The 26,110-nt window shown below is 43.9% G+C and overlaps 1 protein-coding gene across 1 annotated transcript; it reads left to right on the top strand.

Annotated features, from left to right (window-relative positions):
* Positions 1-7,181: 7,181 nt before the first annotated feature.
* Positions 7,182-25,309, top strand: gramd2b (GRAM domain containing 2B). Its single transcript, XM_079568342.1, has 14 exons — positions 7,182-7,268; positions 12,947-13,057; positions 14,791-14,878; positions 15,400-15,469; positions 15,970-16,073; positions 17,184-17,279; positions 17,361-17,432; positions 19,508-19,597; positions 19,676-19,766; positions 20,485-20,622; positions 22,583-22,655; positions 24,000-24,104; positions 24,185-24,266; positions 25,156-25,309. Exons 1-14 carry the CDS (start codon positions 7,195-7,197, stop codon positions 25,195-25,197), a joined length of 1,236 nt encoding a protein of 411 aa, XP_079424468.1. The 5' UTR covers positions 7,182-7,194; the 3' UTR covers positions 25,198-25,309.
* Positions 25,310-26,110: the final 801 nt, after the last annotated feature.

Below are 26,110 nucleotides of genomic sequence, written 5' to 3'. Positions count from 1 at the left end.
TAATCCCACACCCGTACCAGGCAAAGTGATTGAAAAGCTGGTTGAACGGCGCCGCCACGGTCTCAGGGACGTCCGTGAGAAACCCCCGGAACATGCACTGACCTCAGCCCACGCCCTACACTCACCTGCAGCCGACGAGCAGCGGCCCAACTCCTGCCAGTGACGTCCCAGCGGGAGAAACACTCACAGGATGGACCATCCAGAATGAGCAAACGAGCTCACACTGGGACACAGACCCACGGGACTCACGGGACCCTCGGCAAGAGCCAGCGGGAGAAAAGACAAACCTGGAGGAGAACCGTACTGAAGGAGAGATCCCTCCCACGGGCTGTAGACTGTGGAGCTAACGTCCAGACCTCGCTGGAGCTGACCTTTCATAGATTTTAAATAACAGCACTCACTAAACCCTGATCACGTTGAAATAGATTATGTTCACTTTAAACGGATGGCAGTTTTAACCTATTGCTCTCTGCTCCTCCCCCGTTCTCTCTGCTCCGCCCCTTTCTGCTCCTCCCCCTCTCTGCCCCGCCCCTCTCTGCTCCTCCCCCTCTCTGCCCCGCCCCTCTCTGCTCCTCCCCCTCTCTGCCCCGCCCCTCTCTGCCCCGCCCCTCTCTGCTCCTCCCTCTCTCTGCCCCGCCCCTCTCTGCTCCTCCCTCTCTCTGCCCCGCCCCTCTCTGCTCCTCTCCGTCTCTGCCCCGCCCCCCTCTGCTCCTCCCCCCTCTGCCCCGCCCCCTCTGCTCCTCCCTCTCTCTGCCCCGCCCCTCTCTGCTCCTCCCTCTCTCTGCCCCGCCCCTCTCTGCTCCTCCCCCTCTCTGCCCCGCCCCTCTCTGCTCCTCCCCCTCTCTGCCCCGCCCCCTCTGCTCGTCGGTTTACCCTTCGCTGAACGTCTCGCTACTTGAACATCCCGAGTGTGTCGCTGTCTGTAAACTGTCGCTTGTGTTTACAAAAGGAGCATCAGCGGCTTTTTCTACTGTATATGCCTTAATTCATATGAACGGCAATCATTAAAGGACCTTTGTACAAAACAACCAGCGTTTGACATGGATTAGGACTGGGATGGTTCAGGTTTAATGCTGAGAGTCTGTGATGTATGATCAGCAGGTGTGTGCACAGTTCGGTTCAGTTCCCTTCTGCATTATCCCCAAAATATAGATTGGATTTTGCATTAAAGTGAGAGTCTGTAAATTTAAATGATTTACAAATGTAGTAGATTGCATATAATTGAGCACCTGGGCCTGAAATTTGACTGTAAGTAATATATAGCGGCCAAACGGCGATCATCAGCCCTCGCCGACCGCCCAGCAACGGGCCGTGTCGCTCTCAATCTCAGATCACGGTATTGTTGCTACTGCCTTTTTGTTGTTTATTTTTTCCAGGGGGTTTTGGATTGCAATATTAATGGGCCCTTGCTACCTGACAAAGTGCAAAAGTGTTTTTAGACAATGCTGTTTTAGTTGACTTTATACAGAGAAACATTTTCATCACTCTGTAGTTTGCGCTGCATATTTCAGATCGTTAAATATCGACATTTTACGTAGGTTTGTGGCTGCGCTGTTAACAAACTTCGGATTGCACGTTTCTCATCATTTCAGCAGGTTTTAATCATTCAGATAAACGCCCCCTGGAGGTGAATCCCATTAGAATAAAATGTGGAGTTCTGGTCATCGCTACGGCAACAGTGTGACAATGAAGACACGGGTGTGACTGACTTTATTGATCGGAACAGCCAGATGGAATTTTGTGCCAAATTATTTTATTTTTCATAAAACTACAATTTCTACTGTCCATGTAAAATGTGCTCAAACCTGTAGAGGGCGCTCTCGTGGCCAATATAAAGTTTATCTAATGAAAGTGTTTAGGACTGAGAAAGTCCAAATACAACACTTATTTACTGTCTTCTACAGCAGTATTACCCAAACAGGGGTACGGGGACCCCAGGGGGTGCACAAGCACTCTGCAGGGGGTTCTTGGAATAATATCAGCTGAAAAGGAAGAAGAAACTGAATAGTATTTTCTGTATAATTTCAAAAGTTTATTTTAATGATGCTAAATACGTATAATTATGAGTTTAGGTGGTAATTGTGCAAATCATTGACTGCATCCTCAACGTAAAGGATACTTAGGGAGGAATTGAAAGACTCAAGGGGTCCATGAGACAAAAACATTGGGAACCACAGGCCCGAAATAAACGGATACACTTCACAGGCCACTCAAATACATTAAACTCCGCTCTAAACCACTGAAGCAACTTCAGTTTATCTGTGTGGTTGGCTTTCATCATTACAGTCGAGTTTGTGGATGATTTTGCACTTCACACCAGATCTTGTTCATGTCTCACTGCGCACTGTACAGTGGGTGGAATCCTATCTGGGTCAAAGAAAACAATATGTGAAAGTACGGTGTGGAGGGTTGGGTGTGGGTGGAAGTGTGTGGGTATGGGGAAGTGGGGAATGGGTGCAGGTTTTCGAGGGTATAGGGCTGTGTGAGTGAGGGCATGGGAATGTGCAGAATAGATATTGACGACTGCTGGGTAAGTGGTGTGTAGCCGGGCCTGGTCCGGTTGGGGACAGAGGATGGAAATTAGCTTTAGCTATAATCCTGCATTTTAAGTATGTTGTGCTTTTTTGTAAATGCAGTGTCCCTTTTTAAACAAATAAATACAAAATACAAATATACCACCAGAGGGAGCCAAAGATCAGACTCCCTCTCCTTAAATCTTTCTTGGTTTAAATCCACTTTAAGGGGGTTTACACTACACTACACTAGAGGGCAAACATAAACATATCAGCTCTCATCTAGAAACAAAAAAGGCACTAATTGTCATAATAACATGTTTAAATATTGTCATTTATTTGTAGAGCACAATTCACACACAAGGCAATTCAAAGAGCTTCACAGTTGCATAAAATTACAAGAAAAGGTCTGAGTCCATGATTACCCCTGGATTTTGAACCTGATTTTTTGGTTTTAGAGAGAGAGACTCAAGGTGACTAATAACACTTTGTCTTTGTGTCTGTGGGCCAAAAACAATGATCTCAGTTTAGCCTGAGTTTAGGACAGTAGTACTAATACACCTTGAACTTTTGCACATTTTGTCATGTTTACAACCATAAACATAAAGATTTTATTTTGAATTTTTTTACTGAACGTTCATACACAAGAAACAGACAACTGTGAAGTGAAAGCAAAATGATACATGATTCTGTTATTTTTTTAAAAATAGAAAAGTGAAAAGTGGGGCTTGCATAAGTATTCATACAGCATTTTTCATTTCATTGCATTAAATTGTCTTTATAACATTCCTCATGACTCCAGAATGTTCACACCTTGGCCTAACCATTAAATAGAGGTCACCTGTGCGTCACTGAACACCATCATGAAGGCCAAGGAGAACACCAGAGAGGTCAGGGATAAAGCTGTGGAGAAGTTTAAAGCAGCGTTAAGTTATACAAAGATTTCCCAAGATTTAAACATCTCCCGGAGCAACTGTTCAATCCATCATTCAGAAATGGAAAAAGTAAAGCATCACTGCCAACTTACCAAGACACGGTCGTTCACCTAAACTAACAAACCGAACAAGGAGAGCACTGGTAAGAAATGCACCCAAGTGCCCCATGATAACTCTGGAGGAGCTGTGAAGTCCTGCTGCTGAGCTGGAGGAATCTGTACATGGGACAACTATAAGTTGTATCTACACAAATCTGGCCTTCATGGATGAGTGGAAGAAGAAAGCCATTATTGAAAGGAGGCCATAAGAAATCCCGTTTGAAGTTTGCTAGAAGTCATATGGAGGACACAGCTCCATGTGGAAGAAGGAGCTTTGGTCAGATGAGACAAAAATTGAACTTTTTGGCCCAAATGCAAAACGTTATGTATGGAGCAAACCTGACACTGCTCATCGTCCTGAGTGCACCATCCCCAGTGTCAAATATACGGGGGGGAAGCATCATGCTGTGGGGCTGCTTTTCCTCAGCGGGGACTGGGGAGATTGTAAGAATAGTTGGGAAGATGGATGGAGCCAGATACAGAGACATTTTGGAGGAAAACCTGCTGGAGTCAGCAAGAGAACTGAGGCTGGGGCGGAGATTCACCTTCAGCAGGACAATGACCCTAAACACAAAGATAAATCTACAATGGAATGGTTCAATAAACACATATTTATGTGTTAGAATGGCCCAGTCAAAGTCCTGACCTAAATCCTATTGAAAATCAGTGGAAAGACCTGAAAACTGCTGTTCACAAACGCTCTCCTTCTAATGTGACAGAGCTTGAGTTGTTTTGAAAAGAGGAATGGGCTAAAATGTCAGTCTCTACATGTGCAAATCTTGTACAGTCATACCCCAAAAGACTTGTGCTGTTATTACAGCAAAAGGGGGTTCCACAAAGTATTCATGCATGCTGTATGAATACTTATGCACGCCCCACTTTTCGGTTTTGAAAGCCAACATTTGTCTAAAATGTATAGAATAAAAATAGAGGCCTGAGTATCTGTGATTCCTGGAGGGTGTTTCAAAAAACTCTTTTCACTTTTTGCAAATATGATGTGAGGGTGAGCCCTTTTGCAACACGGTTCGAGTGTTTGGGGCTAAAGAGCGGCTGCAGTGTTTGCTGAACCCGTCTCTGTATTTACTGAAGAGCCTGAATAAATAAGACCATCACCACAGATAACAGAGTCCAGACGGTTCCATGTACAGAACAGGACAGGTCATCGCATTTATGACTTAGTTTGATGGATAACATAAAAAAGCTGGGAAGAAAGTACATTTTTATTTACATTTTTAAGTTAGTCTCATTGGTTGGCACGACAACAGTTAAGGATGTTGGTATAATAACTACTCTATATTTAGCCGTATGATGAGTAACACTTACTTCATTAGTTTAGTGTGGCTAACACTTAATAGCTAGGCTACTTAACAATAAATAAGTGAAGTATGTGAAGAACTATTCATTATGAGTTTGGCTTGAAACGTAACGTAACGTAATGTAACTTTATATATTAATACATATTTGACCTTTCAGTGGCCCAGTGGCTGTGTGGGTGATGAGCTAAGTGTCTTTACTTTCCATCCCAGTGACTCCTATGATGCTCTGGATCCATTATATTTCAGTTTTTTAGGGTCCGGTAGGTTTTCGGAATGGAATGCATACGTCCCAGAGGCCTGGGAGCTTGAGGGTTCTGCGCAGTATCCTTGCTGTTCCTAGAACTGCACTTTTCTGGACCGAGATGTCTGATGTATTTCCTGGGATCTTCTGGAGCCACTCCTCCAGTTTGGGGGTCACTGCCCCGAGTGCCCCAGCGACCACGGGCACCACTGATGCCTTCACCCTCCAGGTTTTCTCCAGCTCTTCTCTGAGCCCCTGGTGTTTCTCTAGTTTCTCGTGTTCCTTTTTCATGATGTTGAAGTCTTGGTATTGCTATGTCGACCACAATGGCTCCACCACAATGTCCATTCTGTCCGTCTGTATCTGGAAGTCCCACAGGATCTTGGCTATATATATATATATATATATATATATATATATATATATATATATATATATATATATATATATATATATATATATATATATATATATATTGATGCATAATGTACCTTGAACTGTAGTAGTTAAGTTGTTAGTAAGTGTCAGTCACACTTATGAATTGTTCATGATGACTGAAGTGTCCCCCCCCCCCATTTGTTTAGGGTTGGCTTTCGAATGAGATATCACACTGGCATATAGGCTGTAAGGTCTCAAGTCACAACACTTTGAGATCTGGATATGCACAATTGCCCACAACCCAGGGCAGGAAACAGGTGAATTCATCATTTATTAAAGGAACAGGCCACAGTTTTTCCAAACTGAGATATGATCTCACCTGAGAGCTTAGACGAGTTGATATGTACCTGTCTGGTCTTTGTGCCTGTCGGAAGAGCCTGGTAGCTTCCAACTTCACCCCCGTTTGGAGCCATAGGAATACATTGGGAGAGGCCAAATCCTAACAACATCTTTGGTCTTTTTTCATGACTGAGCGCACGCACAAAGACCAGACAGGTACACATCAACTTGTCTAAGCTCAGGTAAGAACATATCTCATCATATATATATATAATGACGCATAATGTACCTTGAACTGTAGTAGTTAAGTTGTTGGTTGGATGGAAAAATGGTGAACTGTTCCTTTAAGGCTAAATCAGTGTCGTTATTCTAAAGTATTACTGGGATGTTGATCTCTATGGCTGCATCTAAAACGTGTTAATAAGCCTAAGAAGCTCCTTCTCCTCATCCACAAGTGTCAGTGCAGTTAGGAGGGAGTTAAAGGAGCTGGATGTTCCCTTTAATTGACATTTTGACATTACATGACGTTTAATTCAATGAAAACATGAGCTTTGTCCTAAATATATGAAAGTATAAAGCAGCGTCGGAAAGCTTGATTTTAAATATTGGCTATGGGTCACTCGAATGTGGAGATCACTCACAGCCTCAACCTGATTGGTTCTTGTTTGTTGGGGGCCGTACCTAAGGGGCTGTCCTCAAGCCTCACCAAGGTCAGTCTGACCCAAATGCTGGAGCAATAAATGTCTGAAAGAGTGAGACGGTGAGCGGGAGCTTTGGTTTGTTTTTCACTGACATATGCTAACATTTACATCTCGCCAACAAAAACCCGTAAACGTCTCGTCACGTTATCGTCGGGAAATACGGGGGTCAACCAAATGATTCTGTCATTGGTGGGGCGGAGTATCGCTAAATAATTGTGGATGTGACCCATAAGGGGAGTGTAAAAGAAAGTGTAACCAGATAAATGTTAAACGGCCCAAAGCGTGTGATGAGGGTTAGTGGAATGTTTAGTCATCTCTGCGGGGGCTCGGTCTCGTCAATCTTGTGATGTTTTGTTTGCGGTGAAAGCCGAGCCTCAGAGGATCATGGGAAACCAGCGCTCCGGCGACACACAATACTCCACACACACACACACACACACACGTATGAACTCTGAGCCCAAACAAACGCTCTCCCCGCTCCGTGACCTGTGATTGGACACTGCCCGTGCCCTCACTGTAACCACGTCCCACGCCTGGCTCCGGATTGGCCGTCACCTGTTTTAGCCCCTCCCCTCGGCAGGTGGACAGCGCCGGAGCGGGACAGGTCTCTCTCACAAGCGGGACAGGTCTCGGGATTCACTCCGGAGTTTGGTTGAAGGAGACGGTTTGAGCCATGAGTGAAGCCCCGGAGGAGAACAGGAGGAGCAGGAGAACCGGCAACGCCAAACCCGACGACCGAGAAAACCAGTGAGTACTTTTCAAACTGAAATGTCAGAGCGGGACAATATTGACAAAAGTGATTATCTCAGTGTTTTTGGGAACTTTCTCGACAGCGATGGTGTAAGTTGTGTTTCACTCTGGCATATCGGCACATAGTTATTTTCCCTAAATTTTCATCCAATTTTTTCCTCAACTTTTCCCAATTTCTTTTCTCAATCCTAACCCATTCCTGTGCGGAGTTATGAATTTTTAAGGAAATGACCAGTTTGCTCACTCCAGCCACTAGGGGGCAGCTTAAGAAAAAATCCCAAAAAATCTCCATATGTCCAGCAGAGGGCACTGACATAAGAGATCAGGATATAAACAACACATTACAGGCACGTGGTAAAGGGTTAGTCTGCCTCAGGGAGCGGAGTGTGGAGTGAATGGATAGTGACTACAGTATAATGACTACAGTATAATGACTACAGTATAATGACTACAGTATGACTACAGTATAATGACTACAGTATAATGACTACAGTATAATGACTACAGTATGACTACAGTATAATGACTACAGTATAATGACTACAGTATAATGACTACAGTATAATGACTACAGTATGACTACAGTATAATGACTACAGTATAATGACTACAGTATGACTACAGTATAATGACTACAGTATAATGACTACAGTATAATGACTACAGTATAATGACTACAGTATAATGACTACAGTATGACTACAGTATAATGACTACAGTATGACTACAGTATAATGACTACAGTATAATGACTACAGTATAATGACTACAGTATAATGACTACAGTATAATGACTACAGTATAATGACTACAGTATGACTACAGTATAATGACTACAGTATAATGACTACAGTATAATGACTACAGTATAATGACTACAGTATAATGACTACAGTATGACTACAGTATAATGACTACAGTATAATGACTACAGTATGACTACAGTATAATGACTACAGTATAATGACTACAGTATAATGACTACAGTATAATGACTACAGTGTACTTTCAGAAACTTGTGACACAAACACAATACAAGTGTAAGCAGTTATTATTTATTACAGTCCTGTCGTGTTTTTATTTTTATTTTTACACAGCTCATTATTTTTCATTTATTAGAAGCATGTTTCTTCAATAGTATTTTCATTATATTCGGCCTGTGACCCACCCAGGAAACTGGATTTCGGAGCACAACCCAAATGAGTTCAACACCCGTCCCCTAAATAATTCCCATTATTTTTCCAAATTTGTTCCCAATTTTCTTCTCCCCATTTCTTGACATTGGAGATAAACTAGATATTGTACGCTTGTATATCTTCCAATTTCGATCTGGTCTTGTGGATGATATATTGTCCACCTCTAGTCATAGGTGAACAAGGAGAGACTGTACTGTAGAGCAGTGTTTTTCAACCACTGTGCCGTGGCACACTAGTGTGCCGTGAGATATGGTCTGGTGTGCCTTGGGAAATTATGCAGTTTCACCTATTTTTGTGTGTGTAATAAATTCATTATTATCTGCAAATAATGTACAGTTTTCAAATGTCTGTGCCCTCTAGTGTTTCGGCAGAGTAACCATGTAATACTCTTCCATATCAGTAAGTGGCTGCAGGTAGCTCATTTGTGATGATCAATGGCATTGTGTCTAGCGAGACTGTACGGTGTTCCTACTGAATATAGGCTACAGAGTTACATTTTTATTTATTTTTTCTGCTGGTTGTGTGCCTCGTGATTTTTTCAATGAAAAATATGTGCCTTGGCTCAAAAAAGGTTGAAAAACACTGCTGTAGAGGAAGCAGAATCTCGAGCGTCATGTGATCATGTGAGTCTGAGCAGCAGCTAATCCAACTCCATGATCATTATAGTGTGACAGGATTCACAAACCTGCCACATTACACTTATGGCTGAAAGTTCTTTCATCATTTGGAATATTGTCTCCTGTTTTTGACGCCTTCATGAGAGAGTCATGTGACCTTGTCTTTGTTTCACAGCCTCATGCTGTTAAATCAGTCGAGGAATGTCATTATTTTCCAAGAAAGTCTGATTTAAAGCCCTTTAACCCTCGTGTCGCCTTTGCAGGTCTTTTTGACCCGCTGTCATGTTCCGGGCATTTGGATGCAAGGTGACACAAGGGGGCGCCCTTCCAACCTTCTCAGTGTAAATGTGAACTGACTTTCTTCAGAGTGAGACTTTAGGTCAGACACCATGAGTGACAGTAACATGAGGCTAAATACAGTGAGCTCTTTGTTTCCAGTAAAACGGCTGAGGCCTCATTGCTCTTCAGTCACAGACTGAAAAGTGAAGAAGGAAGTCATGGAGCTTCTGCTTTAGACAGAACTTCAGACTTCTGCTGCATGTAACGGTCATATTACATAATATTAAATGTTGTAATCTGTAAAGCACTTTGTGATACCTTTTGGTATAAAAAGCGCTTTATAAATAAAGTGTGATTTTGTTTGATTTGATCATATTCTGAATCTGTAGTAGAAACCTAATATATGGAAAATATTTTTTAATTAGAAAAAGAAAAATATTTTAAAATCCTGTATCTAATCAAAAAAATATTTTTATTTTTTATTTTATTATATATATTTTATTTATTTTATTTAAATTTACTCTCATTCTAAAAAAGAAAACCTGAACAAACCCTTTTCATTTGTATCTGCTGTAGGTCATGTTTGTCCCAGTTCCTCTGAGTCGTGGTGGGTCATGTGGACCATGACAGATGTGGACAGGACTGTGGTAGATCTACTTTTACTTTGGAGAAAATAGTTGCTATAGAAACTGTTGAAGAAATGAACCTCATGAGCTTCTTCTGTAGCATCTGTCCACATCAGTCCTGCTGCACCACGACTCAGAGGAACTGGGACAAACATGACTTTACAGCAGATACAAATGGTTAGGGTTTGTTTGTTTGTTTTAATTTTTTTTTAGAATGAGAGTAAATAAAACTATTTTTTTTATTAGATACATGATTTTCAAATATTTTTCTTTTTATTTATTTGTAATAATTATTTCCATATATTATGTTTTTACTACAGATTTGGGTTTCAGAATATGATCAATCAATCTTTATTTATAAAGCGCTTTGCATACCGAAAGGTATCACAAAGTGCTTTACAGATTACAATATTTGACATGATGTAATATGACTCTTACATGCAGCAGAAGTCTGAAGTTCTGTCTAAAGCAGAAGCTCCATGACTTCCTTCTTCACTTCTCAGTCTGTGACTGAAGAGCAATGAGGCCTCAGCCTTTTTACTGGAAACAAAGAGCTCACTGTATTTAGCCTCATGTTTCTGTCACTCATGGTGTCTGACCTAAAGTCTCACTCTGAAGAAAGTCAGTTCACATTTACACTGAGAAGGTTGGAAGGGCGCCCCCTTGTGTCACCTTGCATCCAAATGCCCGGAGCATGACAGCGGGTCAAAAAGACCCGCGAAGGCGACACGAGGGTTAAAGCTTTAGTGTTGGTCTGATGTAAAGTCCCGGTTGGGTGTTTTCCGGAGTGCGCAGGGCGGTTCGGACACTCGATCCCCGGCCCAGGAGGCGCAGAGGCTGTGGTTACTGCTCTGTGTGAAGAGGAGGAGGCTCATGTTCGCTCCACATTGTAAACTCTAAACTCTCCACAGACTCGACACATTCAAAGCCCGAGCGTTTCAGAAACAACACATACTTTACTTTCACTGTCCTCAAACGCACCATCTGTGACCTCACGTTCAAACGGTGATCTGAGTGTGGACAGAACACATAGTGCAATAGAGCAGAGCAAATGGCTGGAACAGGTTATTTCGTTCATGAGTCAGATACAGAGTTATTGGATCTTGTGTTTCCTCAATGTCTGTGTTTTTTAAAGAAATATAAGACCATTCCTTGATGCTTTTGGCCTTGATACATGGGAAAGTGACTGCAGTGCCATCCATCCATCCATCCATCCATCCATCCATCCATCCTTCCATCCATCCATCCATCCATCCATCCATCTATCCATCCTTCCATCCATCCATCCATCCATCCATCCATCCACCAGCCTCTATAGCTCCTTCCACAGGTGGTGGGTCCACAGAAGGACGGCCTCACGATTCAAACCTGCCTGTTGGTCTCTCATAAGGAGCTTCTGAACCGGTCTTTGGACCTGTTTGCCACCCCCGACAACAGAGATCCAGGATCCTTCGGGTGCTCAAACCCCTCCACCACATTGAGATGGCGGTTCTAGGAGGCGGGCTGCAGTGACACCAATATTCAAATCAGGTGTTAAAACAGACATGTCCAACTATCGACCGATCAGCATCCTTCCCGTTATATCAAAAATAGCAGAGACGTGGGTGGTCAGATTGTTGACGCCCATCTGGAAAACATCCAACCTTCACATCCTCTACAGTTTGGTTTTGTGGGCACTGTCCCCCGACAGTACCCACAAAGCATAAGGTCTGCTTGACAAGAGTCCCTGTGTCGGGGCTGTCTTCTTAGATCTGAAGAGAGCCTTTGACCAGTGTTGATTTTGTCGACTAAAATATTTCGTCATAATTTTCGTCAAAGTAATATTTTTTATGACTACAATTGGACTAAAACTAAATCTGAAGTTTTATATGAGACTGAAACTATGACCAAAATTAAATGAATTTTAATGAAGAGAATGAAAAAAACTTCCAATGACAGTTTGAAATCATTTAAATTAACTGCCAAAGGAGCCGCTCTGTGCTTTGTTCATGTGGGAGAAGCACCATGAGAGAGGACCTGATTAAATATGATTATAACAAATATTGTAATTGTACTAGTCTACTAAAACTAGACTCAAATTTAAGAAAATTATTTGAATAAATCTTGACTAAAATGAAATAACATTTTCATCAAAAGACAAGCACTAAAACTAAATTAATATGTGTTCAAAATAAACACCGCCTTTGACTCTGTAAACCATCAGACTTTGATATCCAGGTTGACATCTCTGATCAAACAATTTTGTGGTTTAAATCTTGTCTGTCCCACAGGAAACAGTACATGGTAGTATGGTGTCAAATCTCCCTGTTTAGATTCTGAAGTAGGTGTCCCACAGGGGTCAATCCTTGGGCCGGTTTTGTTCTCTCTTTTTATCAATAAACAACCAGCTTCTGATCTCACAGCTGCTCTATCCTCTGTGCAGAACCGGCTCAAGGATTCATGCCTCACGTTGAACACCAGAAAAAACTGTTAGTATGTGCTTTTCAAAATGCCATGTTGAAGTAAACACATCAAATGTTTTTTTCTGGATGGAGTGGATCTTGGCCTAAGTCTTGATCCAACACTTTGTTTGAAAAGTCATGTTAAAAAAGTGGCACGGGCAGTCAAATTTAATATTGAAATTTTCACTTTAATCTTAGCAGCATTGTCTGACTGTGCCTCAGCCTGAAATAATCTGATCTGCGTTCACATACGATTGTTGTGAATCCAATCACTTCTTAATAATGATCAGGGAAAACATTTGGACATTTCTTTCCCAAACTGTGTCGCTCCAGTTGAGCTGTATCAGCACCTGCCCCAACTCATATTATCACAGTTAGATTTGTATGAGTGTATGAGCCCGATTGTTGTCAAATAAAAAGGGGCTAAAAGCGTGAGGAGAGTGCACTGTCTGTGGATCTGTTTCTGTTGATTGTGTGATTTTGAAGCTCTCTGACTGTGTGTCCGTGTGTTTGCAGCTCAGACGTGGAGCCGCTGAGCGAGGAGAAGCATCGGTTCAGCCGCACCATCAGTGACCCCAACCACAGCGAGGAGCAGGAGTCGGCCCGGAGGAAACCCGCACTCGCCAGGTCCGATATATATCACTGTAGATTAACTGAAATGAGGGTTTTCTGTCATTTTGTTGTTGTTTTTTGACAGGTTTTTTATTCTCAATGGCCAAAATTACAGATGTTTTTCCGTGACAAAATTTAAAAAATGGACAGAGCCAGGTTTAAACATAGAAGTCACAGAAAATTCATTGTCGCCACAAATGCTATTATGTTAGTCAATGCAACGTAATGGCACTGTCATATTGATTGTTGATTTTTCTGATAAAAAAACAACAACATTTTATGAACAAAGTATGATCATAAGGATTAAGGCTTGATACTAATCAGTTTGATATTTTTACCATTTTATTGGCATATTTTAAAATCTATTTTATTGTCTATGGAAGCAGGCTGTAATTAGCCTATATACATCCAAAAAAAAAAATCATCATGACTGTGACGTTATTTTGTTCAACTGATGAATACATGTTCAATTTTAAGTTAAAGGGACTGTACAGAGTTTAAAAATGTTTCCACCCCCTACTTGCTCCAGCAATGTCTTAATGTGTAGAATGAGCCCAGACCTGTTCACCACAACTGCCTCTGAAATCCTGCACCGTCACTCAAAATGTGTTAATTCGGGTCCGAAGTGCCTCTATATCTCTCTTTATATAGAGACTGCAGTTACGCGTAAGACCTGAGGTGGCAGTAGTGAGTATAAAAATGTAAACTTCCATCGTGTCCGTTTAACTAATGTTTTATGTTAATTATTATTCCTATTTCCGTTTTAATGGGCTTATTTTGATTATCAGTAAACATACCAGCGACACAAACTCACGTTAACATTTTGTCAGACAAACGTTAATCCAATCTGATTGACAAACAACCAAATAAAGTTACCAAAATACTGCGTCTCATAGCGACTGTCCTTTGATTAGAACAGTCCCAAACTGCACAGGAAAGCTCCTGCCAGTGGTTTCAAACCCCATAACGCTACATGACATGTTTCACGGCATTTATATACTTTCCTGTGGTTTCTTACATCAACATATCATAAGATGATGTTTAATGTCCATTAGATCTGTATTTGTGAACCCGACTCACAAAAAGCAGAAACTTGAACGTGATTTAGCATTTAGCTCAGAGGACACATTTAGACGCTAATTCTCCAAAGGTCTGTACATTCATTAATGAATTCTAACTGGGCTTTGACCTCCCCCTTAAACGTGGTCGATGGGTTGACAACAGCTGAAAACATCTGTATGGTTCGTAATTTGCGATGTTTGGTGGATGATGCTAACGGCTATAGTAAAAATACATTGAGCAGGCTAACAGAATCTGAAAAGACTAGCTGACTTGCTAACTGTCTGCGTGCGTAAGGATCGAACGCCGCTGGGTTTAAATGTGGGTTTTATTTTGTGACCTACTGTATTAGTTCCAAAAAAGTGCTCAGAGGGATTGTGGCTCTTGTTTTAGTTTGGACTTAAGCTCTTGCTGTCTTCCACAAAGGAAATGTGCGTTGTGTGGATGCCAAACATGTCAGTATATGTGGATGGATACGCTCGGGGGGCTGATTTCAGACAAAATCCAAAGTTGACAAAACGTCGTGGATCAACATTGTGAAGAGAGAGTTTTGTCTATTTTTTACTATGACAGTTAAAACTAAGATGTTAAGAGAGAAAGTTTCACCTGCAGCGTCTCGCCTTCACAAACTCTTTCCTTTATAAAAACCACAGTCTCATCTGCAGAAGGTAAAAGCTGCTTTTGTTCAGGTCCAAGACGTTTGACCACTCTCTGCTCAGAGACGCTCCCACAGACGGCGACCACAAGATCGAGAGGAGGAAGTCCCACTACAGCCAGGTACACAGCCACGCCAGTCTGTATTCAGAAATACTCTATCAAAGTACATATCCGTCTAAATGAGTGTTGGGAAAAATAACTGTGATGAAAATGTGGCCTGAATCCTCCCAATGTGTTTGGCTTTTCACATGAACCAAGCACATTGACAAATGGACTGCGCTCGCTCAGCTCTCGCTCAGCTCTCGCTCAGCTCTCGCTCAGCTCTCGCTCAGCTCTCGCTCTCTCTTAGCTCTCGCTCAGCTCTCGCTCAGATCTCGCTCAGCTCTGCTCAGTTCTTGCTCTCGCTCAGCTCTCGCTCAGCTCTGCTCAATTCTCGCTCTGCTCTCGCTCAGCTCGCGCTCAGCTCTCGCTCAGCTCTCGCTCAGCTCTCGCTCTCTCTTAGCTCTCGCTCAGCTCTCGCTCAGCTCTCGCTCAGCTCTCGCTCAGCTCTCGCTCAGCTCTCGCTCAGCTCTCGCTCAGCTCTCGCTCAGCTCTCGCTCAGCTCTCGCTCTCTTTGTTTCTCACGCTTGTTTGTGTCGCAGCTCTCCAAGACCAACGGACACTTCCATAAAATATTCAAGGAGATCAGCAAAGAGGAGCATCTGCAGCAGAGTGAGTACTGCAAAACTACTGACAGTCACTACAGATACTGCCGAGGGAAGTACTGACAAATTCCAATGGCCATTCACATTAGGCGTCCCTCCACTTTATAGTAACAGTGCTCTGCATGTGTCGTGTCTCTTCTGTTTGGTGACTGTACAGTTGCTACATAGTGCCGTATGTCTGACTCTCACTGGATTAGTCTTCTTCATCATGGCCACAACAAGTTTACCTAATTTGATCCACTTTTACTGTAAGAATCCGGAAAAAAATGCCAGGACAAAATGCTGAGAATAGTCACTCTAACAACATTACAAAACATCATATACTACACTTTGGAAAGGGATTACAACAATCTCTTTTGAGGTGAAACAAGACTCTTCCTGGATTATCACTTCCCATCATGTCCACGGCCTCTGTACCTAAGTTAAATCGATTTTACCATAGAAATCCAGAGAGATGGCACGTTGATTATGCCGCCAAATGTCTATCTCCACTGTTGTGTTTGGCAGGTTACACGTGTGCTCTGCAGAAGGACATCCTGTATCAGGGGCGCATGTTCGTGTCCGAGCACTGGATCTGCTTCCACTCCAAGGTCTTCGGGAAAGACACCAAGGTACAGCGGCGGCTAACCTGTCGCACTGTTAGAAAAACAACCTTTGTGTTCGAAAGCTCCAGATCACGCTTTCACCAGTTCAGCAAGAAACACAGTGTGCAGCCAGCGGGCTTTGGGAGTTCACACCAAACAACTAAGTTTTATCGCTTCCTTTCATGAAGAGACGGAATTAAACGGAATCAAACTGGCTTTGAAATAACGCCTAGGCTTTGCTTTGCAAATAAATACTCAAAGATAATATCTGTTGCTCCGTAACCAATAGTTCCTGGTCTGACTCAAAGTTCTGCCCCCAGACCAGGAGCTGAAACAGTTCCTATATGAAGTGGCCCAGGACAGTTCTGCCCTGTCGGGAAACCAATCAAAAGAGGCTGGTACTTAAAGAGAACCAAGAACTGCAACCAAGAAACTCTCTTGTCTCCTGTGTTTTCTGAGTTCTGCTGCCCAAATGTTAGGCTGCTCTCGCTAAAAGCACGCAAATAAACAAAGGGTTAGCATTGTGGCGACTGACCTCCCCCACTTTAAGGCGTCTTAGCGCCACGGGAACCTTTTGCAGTTCTTGGTGCCATTTCAGGACCAGCACTTTCAGTCAGACCAGGAACTGTTTGGTGACGTGGTTTCCGAGCAAGAGATGCATAGCACACCATCACTGTGTTTAGAAGGATCTTTGTAAACCACAACCCAGACGTACATTTGAAGCCGGTTTGACTCTTAAATCTTCGATGTGAAGCTCCTCGTTTTGTTGCGTCAAGAAAAAAAGTGCTACAACTCTGTGAATCCTTGTTTTTTTGTTGTTGTTGTCTCAGTACACGCTGCGTTTCCCTCTCAGTTATGAATTTCTCCATGGTGAAAAGTGCGATCTGAAGCCATCGAAGACTTGCTCTGGTTGGTTTTGCTGATAGTTTTATTCCAGAGTCTGAGGAGATGAATCCAGTTTCTGTGGTTTGTGAGACGTGACCTGGACTTTCCATCTCAGCCTCATCGGTCTTTATACCAGGGAGTCCAGTTACTCTGCCATTAAAGTCATTAACCCTGCAGCACTATGGCCTAACTCGCGGGCAGACTTAGGTGGCAACGGGACACGTGGTCACTCAAGTTGATGTTTTTCCGCAGATCGCGATCCCAGTGGTGTCGGTGACGAACATTAAGAAGATGAAGACCGCCATCCTGCTGCCCAACGCCGTGGTCGTCTCCACCAGCAACGACCGGGTACGAGCCCCCAAAACGGGTCACTCAGAAACGGGTACTCCAAACGAGGCACAGAGTCTGAATGTGATTGTTCTTTTCCAGTACGTGTTTGTGTCGTTCCTGTCCAGGGACAACACCTACAAGTTCCTCATGTCGGTCTGTCTGCACCTCGAGGTAAAGTCCTCACAGGATCCTGAGCAGAAGCTGGTATTTTTCTTGTTTCGCGTGGAGACGAGAGGCTTCCGCAAATGAAAAGAAACTGAAATTCACAGTGAATCACATATAGGGCTGGGTACTGTTAATAGATACCAGTATGGTATCTAAAAAAAGTATTAAAAAAAAGTATCAAAAGCAGGTGCCAAATATTAATCTGTTTTATGGTTCTACATGAGAAATATTTGACAATCTGGTAAATGAGTGAATCTAAAAAAAACACGAAAATGTTAATAAAAAGCCTATTACTGTATTTATCGTCACTGCAGAACAATGGAGAAATCTTTTCACTTTGTAAAATACAATGAAGTAACCCTTCAAGTACCAGGCTCCACCTCCTCTGCACTGACGTCACACGGGAAATCGTGGCTTAAATATACTGTATTATGTCTACAGGAGAATATGGTTGCGGGGGAGACAAAGCCACTGCAGCTTCTCTCGCTTCCACAGACAGGAGCAAGATCAGTCAATCAATCAATCAAAGTTTATTTCTATAGCACTTTTCAACTACACCTTGGCAGACCAAAGTGCTTTCCATAAAAACACAAGTGTCAGCATTGAAAGTATGTAAAAAAAAAAACACAGTAAAACAGGTCTAAATACAGCAGTGGCGTTATGCAAGGCCTGAAGTGAGTCTTTAGTCTGGACTTACAGAGGAGGGGGACCGGTTCCACAGTTTGGGCCCTACCCCTGGACCTGGGCTCATCCAAAACCATCTGAGAAGAGGAGCTCAGGGCTCTGCTCAGGCGGTGGATGGACAGAAGCTCGGACAGATATGGAGGAGCGTGTCCATGAAGAGCTTTAAAAAACAAATAAGGAAGCGATGTGGTGAGGACGGCTTGATACCAAAATAGAGTGCGTCACAGTAGACAATGTGGGAACTGATATGTATGGCCTTTTCGAGATCACTACAGGATAAAAGACGCAGCTGAAAGAAGCTGGATTTGTCCAAAGCATTGAAATGTTTGTCCAATTCCAGCTCGCAAACAAACATGACACTGTGATCGGGCAGCCCAAAGGATAAGTGGACAGGCCAAAAATAATGCTCTCATTTTTACTCTCATTTAAATGTAGGAGGTTGTGGGACAGCCATTGTTTTAAGTTCTCAGTCTGATTAAAGCAGACCTCAGACTGGACAGATTTTAATCAATAATAATAATAACAATAATGCATTGGTTATATATAGCGCTTTTCTGGACTGTAGCGTCCCAGCTGAATTATTGAAGTGTACGTAAGTAGTATATTTCCATGTCCATCTGTATTTACATTCCTTGTGACCACCGTAAGAGCTAAAAGGTTAAACACAAGCAAATTATACTCATGAAACAATCTTAAGCATGAGCATAAACATAAAACAGACCATTACCTTTTTTCTCCCTTCAGCCAGGAGCCAGAAGTAAATCGGTAAACCGTAAGGCATTTCACACATTCTCCCGCCATGATGATAAAAACATTGAAGCACTTCCTACAATACCGGAAACTACGCAATTTGTACAGGAAGTACTTCAAAATTAACCATACTCCGCTACAGGACACTCAAAGACGCTTTACATTGCACTATTCGTTCACTCCATACTCAGTGGTGGTAAGCTACTATTGTAGCCACAGCTGCCCTGGGGTAGACTGACGGAAGCGAGGCAACCAGTCTGCGCCATCGGCCCCTCCGACCACCACCAACCACTCACTACATTCGCTAGGCTTCCTGCTGTTCCCAAACGGTCTCCCATCCAAGCACTGCCAGGCCCTTCCCTGCTTAGCTTCCAAAGGGCAGAGCAAAGGCGGTTTGGCCACAACATGAGACTAACAAAGGAACAACTTCCCCAGTGATGCCAGAGCATGAGATCGGCCACATTGCAACTCATGCGTCTCGATCTGGAGGACAACGCGCTGGTATTTCTCCAAAAAGAGTCACTAACACACACCTCTCCCCCACTGTGACACGGGTTAAACTCAGCTTCTCGTTGGGGGCGGGGCTTTTGCAAAAGTTCAGTCAGATTAGGAGAAGGCCTGATGTGTTAATGAGGATGTCTGTCCAGGAGAAGAGCCCGTGCAGCAGCCCCGTCCCGTCGTCCGCCGCCAGCAGCTTCAGAGCTCCGGCCTCGCCGCAGACCCCGCGCTTCCCTCTGGTACTCCTCGCATTTTGCCGCCGTGTTCAGTTGCTTTAAGTGTGGTGTTGTTTCCAAGATGCACGTTTGACTTTCCAGGCGTTTTCCGGAGACTTCGTGGAGCCGAGGCCGGACCTGGAGGAGAGCAGCAGCTCCGACTCACAGACCCCCGACTACGACAAGATCAACGGTACAAAAGACACCAACATCTCGCTACCTTCATTTACCTTCGTCTGCCTAATGTGTGAAATCATTTTAAGTCTCTCTTTCCCTGGTTGGTTGATTGGTTTGGTTTGGTTTGGTTGGTTGGTTGGTTGATTGGTTGGTTGGTTTGGTTGGTTGCTTGTTTGCTTGGTTGGTTGTTTGCTTGGTTGGTTGGTTGCTTGTTTGCTTGGTTGCTTGGTTGGTTGTTTGCTTGGTTGGTTGGTTGCTTGGTTGGTTGGTTGGTTGGTTGGTTGGTTGGTTGCTTGGTTGGTTGTTTGGTTGGTTGGTTGGTTGGTTGGTTGGTTGGTTGGTTGTTTGGTTGGTTGGTTGGTTGGTTGCTTGGTTGGTTGGTTGGTTGGTTGGTTGGTTGGTTGGTTGGTTGGTTGCTTGGTTTGTTGGTTGCTTGGTTGGTTGGTTGGTTGGTTGGTTGCTTGGTTGGCTGCTTGGTTGGTTGCTTGGTTGGTTGGTTGGTTGGTTGGTTGGTTGCTTGGTTGGTTGGTTGCTTGGTTGGTTGGTTGCTTGGTTGCTTGGTTGGTTGGTTGGTTGGTTGCTTGGTTGGCTGCTTGGTTGGTTGCTTGGTTGGTTGGTTGGTTGGTTGGTTGGTTGCTTGGTTGGTTGGTTGGTTGGTCGGTTGGTTGCTTGGTTGGTTGCTTGGTTGGTTGCTTGGTTGGTTGGGTTTGTGACTTCTTGAATGTGCCCTGCAGAGTTCCCGGTGCCCGACTTCCTGCTGAATCGCCCGGACAAACCTCCGTCTCCCAAACTGTCGGAACACCTGCAGAAGACCCAGAAGATCCAGGTTCCAGTGAAGCAGGGAGAGGCAGCCCTCGGCCACAAACACAGAGGTGAGGAGTAAAAAAACCCCCAAAGAAATCCACAGAGGAATGTGAGAAGCTCCTCTTGTGACGCCTCCACCGTGCTGCAGGTGTGTTGGAAATGTGCAGGTCTCAAATGTCTCTAGCTCATACGCTGCTGTTTGTTTACTGTTTAAAAAGATGGGTCCCTCAAGGCTAGTACGGACTTTCTGCAGTAAAAAATGACCCTCACAAAAACACAGCAAAGATTTACAAGAGTACAAAATTTCCTCCACTAAGCAGCACTGTGATAAAAAAAAAATTACACTTCCTGTTGCTATTATACTGCATTCAGACGAACGCTATGGAGACTTTTCTGTTCTGTTTTATTGCCTTAATGTTTGGTGTGAGGCGACTCCTGTTGTGATATTGGGCTTTACAAAACCATTGATTGATCGAGACGTCAGGGGCGAGTGATTTTAAATGTGTTCTGAAAGGAAGGAGCTCTGGACTGAAAAATAACTGCTGTTTTGGGGCTTTCTAGTCCCTCTTTGTTACTGCCATGTCCTTTAAAGGAACAGTCCACCGTTTTTTCATAGTGAGATATGTTCTTACCTGAGCTTACACAGGTTTATACATACCTGTCTAGTCTTTGTGCGTGCCCTTGGAAGAGCTTGATCGCTTCTAACTTCACCTCATTTGGAGCTATGGGAACACACTGGGAGAGGCCAAATGCAAACAACATCTTTGGTCTCTTTGCGTGACTGAGGGCACACACAAAGACCAGACAGGTACGCACCAACTCGTCTAAGCTCAGGTAAGAACATATCTCAGTATGGAAAAACTGTGCACTATTCCTTTAACCCCATTTTCTCCAGTTTGGCTTTCCCCCAGGCCAAAAGCTTCTGGAAAAAAGGTGTGAAAAGAGCGACAAAACTGAGACGAAAACAATGATGAAAACTTTGACAAAAAAGTGAGAAAACTTTGACAAAAAAGTGACCAAAAAATGACAAAAAATGACAAAAATGTGACAAAAAAATGTCAAAAAATTGATTGTAAAGCTGAACTGGAGAAAATGCTCTCGGTTCAGGCGGGAGTTAAGAGGTTAACTATAGCTATACCCATGCGAGAATCTCTTCAGTGTTTAAGCACATATCCAGCCCATATGTCCGAATAAAGGACATAAAGGATATTATTTGTGCCAGTGGACGATGGTTATTCCAGGTTAGCCCCGTTAGCTTGTTACAATCGCCTACAGCTCATGGTTGATGAAAAGTCCGCAATAAACCACAAATGCGTCAAGCCCGGCTCAGTGTGTGATCACCTCAAAGGCTGCTTTGTATAGTTACGGCTTTATTGATGTTATTTGTGCATAATACTTGTTTTTACCGGATCTATGCGCTGCTAAGGAGCTAGTTAGCCCCGGGCGAGCGGTTAGCTGCTCGGCTACAGACTTTTTTATTCTCATGTTGAAAACACAGACACGATAAAGTTGTATTGAGCAGAGAAAGATAATCAGAGGCGGCCAGTGCTTATGAAATGGCTGATTTTTACGATAGTCTGCAGGGACAGCTCTCTGACACCGGGGGCAGCTGTCAGCTATCCCGCTTGGCCTTCGAGGCTCCGAGCGGGAGACTGGACGGCGGGGCAGTGTGTGGTTGAGTGTCCGCTGAAGGCAGGAGGGGAGGCAGGGGAGGTACGAGCCCCAAATGAACAGTCGAAGTCTGCGTCATAAAATATCAGCTACAGAATATGCAATGCAAAATTCAGTCCCATCGGATGAAATTTTAAGAGAGCAGAACACGTGAATTGACTAAGTTCGTACTGGAGTGAAAGCAGCATATGAAATGAGAAGAATGAGTGGAGCAACAGGTAAAAGGTTGAGTTGAAATATATTAAGAAGTTGTTGCTACATTACTTTTAGAGGGAGTATCAGTGATTAGTATTCGGATTACTATCTGTAGTATTCCCAACTTCATTCTTCTGAATGTGGATCCTGGTGTGTTTGCAGGAGCTGAGGCGACAGACGGCCGGACCCTGAAGACGCTCTCGCTCAGCACTTTGCTCTGTGTCTACCTGCTGCTGTGAGTGTGTCTGGACTATTACGGGCCCTAAAGGTTACTCTACAAACAGACTCTGATCCGGGGCCAAACAAGCGGACCCTGGGTCTCGGTGCAGTTCGGAACATTGGATTTGTGAACGCGACTGAGCCAGAGAGCGGAACAAAAACAGGAAGCGGAAGTGCGTCTGCTACAACCAAAACAAACAAACAAACAAACAAACAAACAAACAAACAAACAAACAAACAAACAAACAAACAAACAAACGAGTAGTGCAAAGAAAGAATAGCGTTGACATTCATTACGGAATGATACTGCTCCATTTTGTAAACGTGACAGAAAAGGAAGTGGAGTTTAATTGACCAATCAGAGAAGTGTGTTTGTTGACGAGTGAGGGGCGGATGGAGCGTGAGATCGACAGACGGATCGGTGCGGCGTCAGCAGTGATGCGGTCGCTGTATCGGTCTGTCGTGGTGAAGAGGGAGCTGAGTCGGGGCAAAGCTCTCGATTTACCGATCGATCTACGTTCCCGCCCTCACCTATGGTCATGAGATTTGGGTAACGACCGAAAGGACAAGATCGCGAATACAAGCGGCCGAAATGAGTTTCCTTCGCAGGGTGGCTGGGCGCACCCTTCGAGATCGGGTGAGGAGCTCAGTTACCCGGGAGGAGCTCGGAGTAGAGTCGCTGCTCCTCCACGTCGAAAGGAGCCAGCTGAGGTGGCTCGGGCATCTGTTCCGGATGCCTCCTGGTCGCCTCCCGCGGGAGGTGTTCCAGGCATGTCCTAGTGGGACAAGGCCTCGTGGAAGACCAAGGACACGCTGGTGGGACTATGTCTCCGAGCTGGCCTGGTGTCGCCTCGGGGTCCCCCCAGAACAGCTGGAGGAGGTGTGTGTGGATCGGGAAGTCTGGGCATCTCTGCTGAGACTGCTGCCCCCGCGACCCGGCCCCGGATAAAGTGGAAGAAAATATATGGATGGATGGAGAGTCAACAAGAAAATAGTTTCTTGTTGACTATTTTCATCAGTGGAAAGTTTTGATACAGCGCCCCCACAGGCTGTAGAGGATTTCTGCTTTTAAAATGATGAAAAAGAGGTGTGAACGCCAACCGCCTTTGCTCTGCCCGATCCCGTCAGACCTCAGAAGCCAAGCAGGAAGGACCTTGGTAATACGGGCTCAACACAAGTGTCAGCCATTGTTATTGTTATTTACCACGTCCGTTGGAAAACTGAAACAATCTTGCTTTCCTGGTCCCCAATTGAACCGAGTCTCAGGTGTGAATGTGACCAGAGTTTTGTAAAGAAATGTCCAAATGTTTTCCCTGATCAGTCCTTGAGCCTGTTCTCTAAAGTGGATGTTGTTTTCCAGGGTGTGCATGCTGCTGCTGTCGTCCTGTTACTTGGCCTTTAAGATCCTGTCTCTGGAGCAGAAGCTGTCGTCTCTGGACCCTCTCTCCGACCTCCACGACCACCAGTTCAGTTTGTCTCTATCGGGACTAAATACAGTAGATTTATGTGACGTTTAACACTGAGTTTAATTGTGTGCTTGCTCAGCGGCGTGCTGCGAGCCACGGCGGACGTCAACTCGGAGCTGTTCTCGGAACTCATCACCATCAACCTGCTGAAGCTGGAGAAGGTCAGGCCTGCTGCTGGCCACTGGGAATGCACACGCTTACACTTTGTGATCAGAATTTTAAACAAAGCAACACAGCACAGTGAGGCCAAACACCAAATGACATGAGGCTCATGAGACTCAAACTGTCTGACTAGAATCTGCAGATATTTTGGTAAATGAAGGGCCTGATCTCATCTCAATTCATCACCAATGGAACAGGTCAGTGCGAATCCAAAGTGAGGTTTGAGCTGCTGCGGTGCCGCTCCAGGGCACGACCAGTTGTTTTCCTCAGCTCATCTGTGAACCATGGGGATGATCTGGGAAAAGAAACTGTTTTGGTTTTAAATGGTGCATGGATGTCGAGAATGTTATAGAGGCCTGAGTTGTAACGTTGAACAGACTCACTAACTGATGTAAAGCTAGTGATTGAGGAGAGTTTGTGAATGTCCTGGTTCATGGGGGCAGAGTCTTTTTCAGGTTTCTGAACTGCATTTGGCGCTTTGGTCTGGAGCATGGGCCTCCTAAGGGCAGCTCCATTAAAATGGCTTTATGATCTGACACACCTAAGTCATAGACTTGAAGGTTGGATATAGGGGCATAGTATTGTTGTAATTTTTTAATACATTTGAATAAAAGATATTGAAATGTGGACAACGCAGGCACATGGAGGGATCATACATGGAGGTCTCTGTGTTGCATCACTGCCAAGCCTCCTCCACATCCGGTGGTCCTAGCCCTCCCCAGGTAAGTGTATCCAGGGGGACAGGCCTCAAGGGCAAGATCTGCTTTTGGTTTATTCCAAGTTTCAGTTAGGCTCATAAGGTCAAACATTTGTCATCAAGAATGGCACTTATCAGTTTTTGCTACGTGTTAAAACGCTTATTAAATGACGCCCTTTGTTGTGTTGCAGGTGCAGAGGAACCTGCAGCGCCTCCTGGAGGAAGCGGCTTAAACTTAAACTATCCTCCACAAAAACTGCACAGACTTCAGCAGGACGGAGGAGCAGCGCCCCCTGGAGGTTTATCATGGCTTCAAAACATCCTCCTGAAACATCTTCGTTTGAATGTCTCCCTTTACCATGTTTATTTGATGACGTTTTGTCGCTGGCGAGTTGGAGATTCTCACGTCCGGGGGTAGTTCACAAACAGGGCGGTGCTTCCCTGACGCTGGAACAGAGCCGTCCTTTTATAAAACAGAGTTAAGCCTTCCTGACGCAAGGCAACTTCTCCTGCGCTCACGTTGTGCTTCATTTTGTTTTATTTTAACATTTTATTTCACTGATAACTGGTTTGTTCAAAAACTAAACAAGATCTAAAATCCATCTGAGCAAATCTTTGGAACAAATATTCATACCTCATCATTCACACTGTCACCACAACCGAGCTCCAAGACGAGGTAAAATACTGTCACAACTTAAAAGCATGCACTTTAAACCTGGCTCTATCCATTAATCTACACATAAAATGCCTTATTTTTGTATGAAAACATTGAATTCCATACAACCTTCCACCCCTCCGTGAGTACAGTGTCCTTCACAGGAACGTGGTGTGAATGATCAGAGCCGTCCACACCGTCTCTGTGATAAATGTCAGTGTTCTTGTAAATATTTGTGCATAGAAATAAAGATATATTTTGTAAAACAGCCGTGAACAACTTTCTCTCTTTAACCGTGTTCTAATGTTGCCCCTGAATTGCGGAATTTATTATTGTTGTTTTTTTGTACTATCAGGGGTCAATCTTTTCCCACGAGGGGACACATAATACATAATAAATAAACCATTATCTCTGTACATTATGTAAGGATTAAACAACGAGGAGCCGTGCATTAGACGGTTATAATGCACGACGCGGAGTCAAGAACACCA

Source organism: Gobius niger (assembly GCF_951799975.1).
Source record: "Gobius niger genome assembly, chromosome: 1".
NCBI lineage: Eukaryota > Metazoa > Chordata > Actinopteri > Gobiiformes > Gobiidae > Gobius > Gobius niger.
The sequence above is the reverse complement of the archived record's forward strand: the minus strand, read 5'-3'. Positions and strand labels throughout refer to the sequence as shown.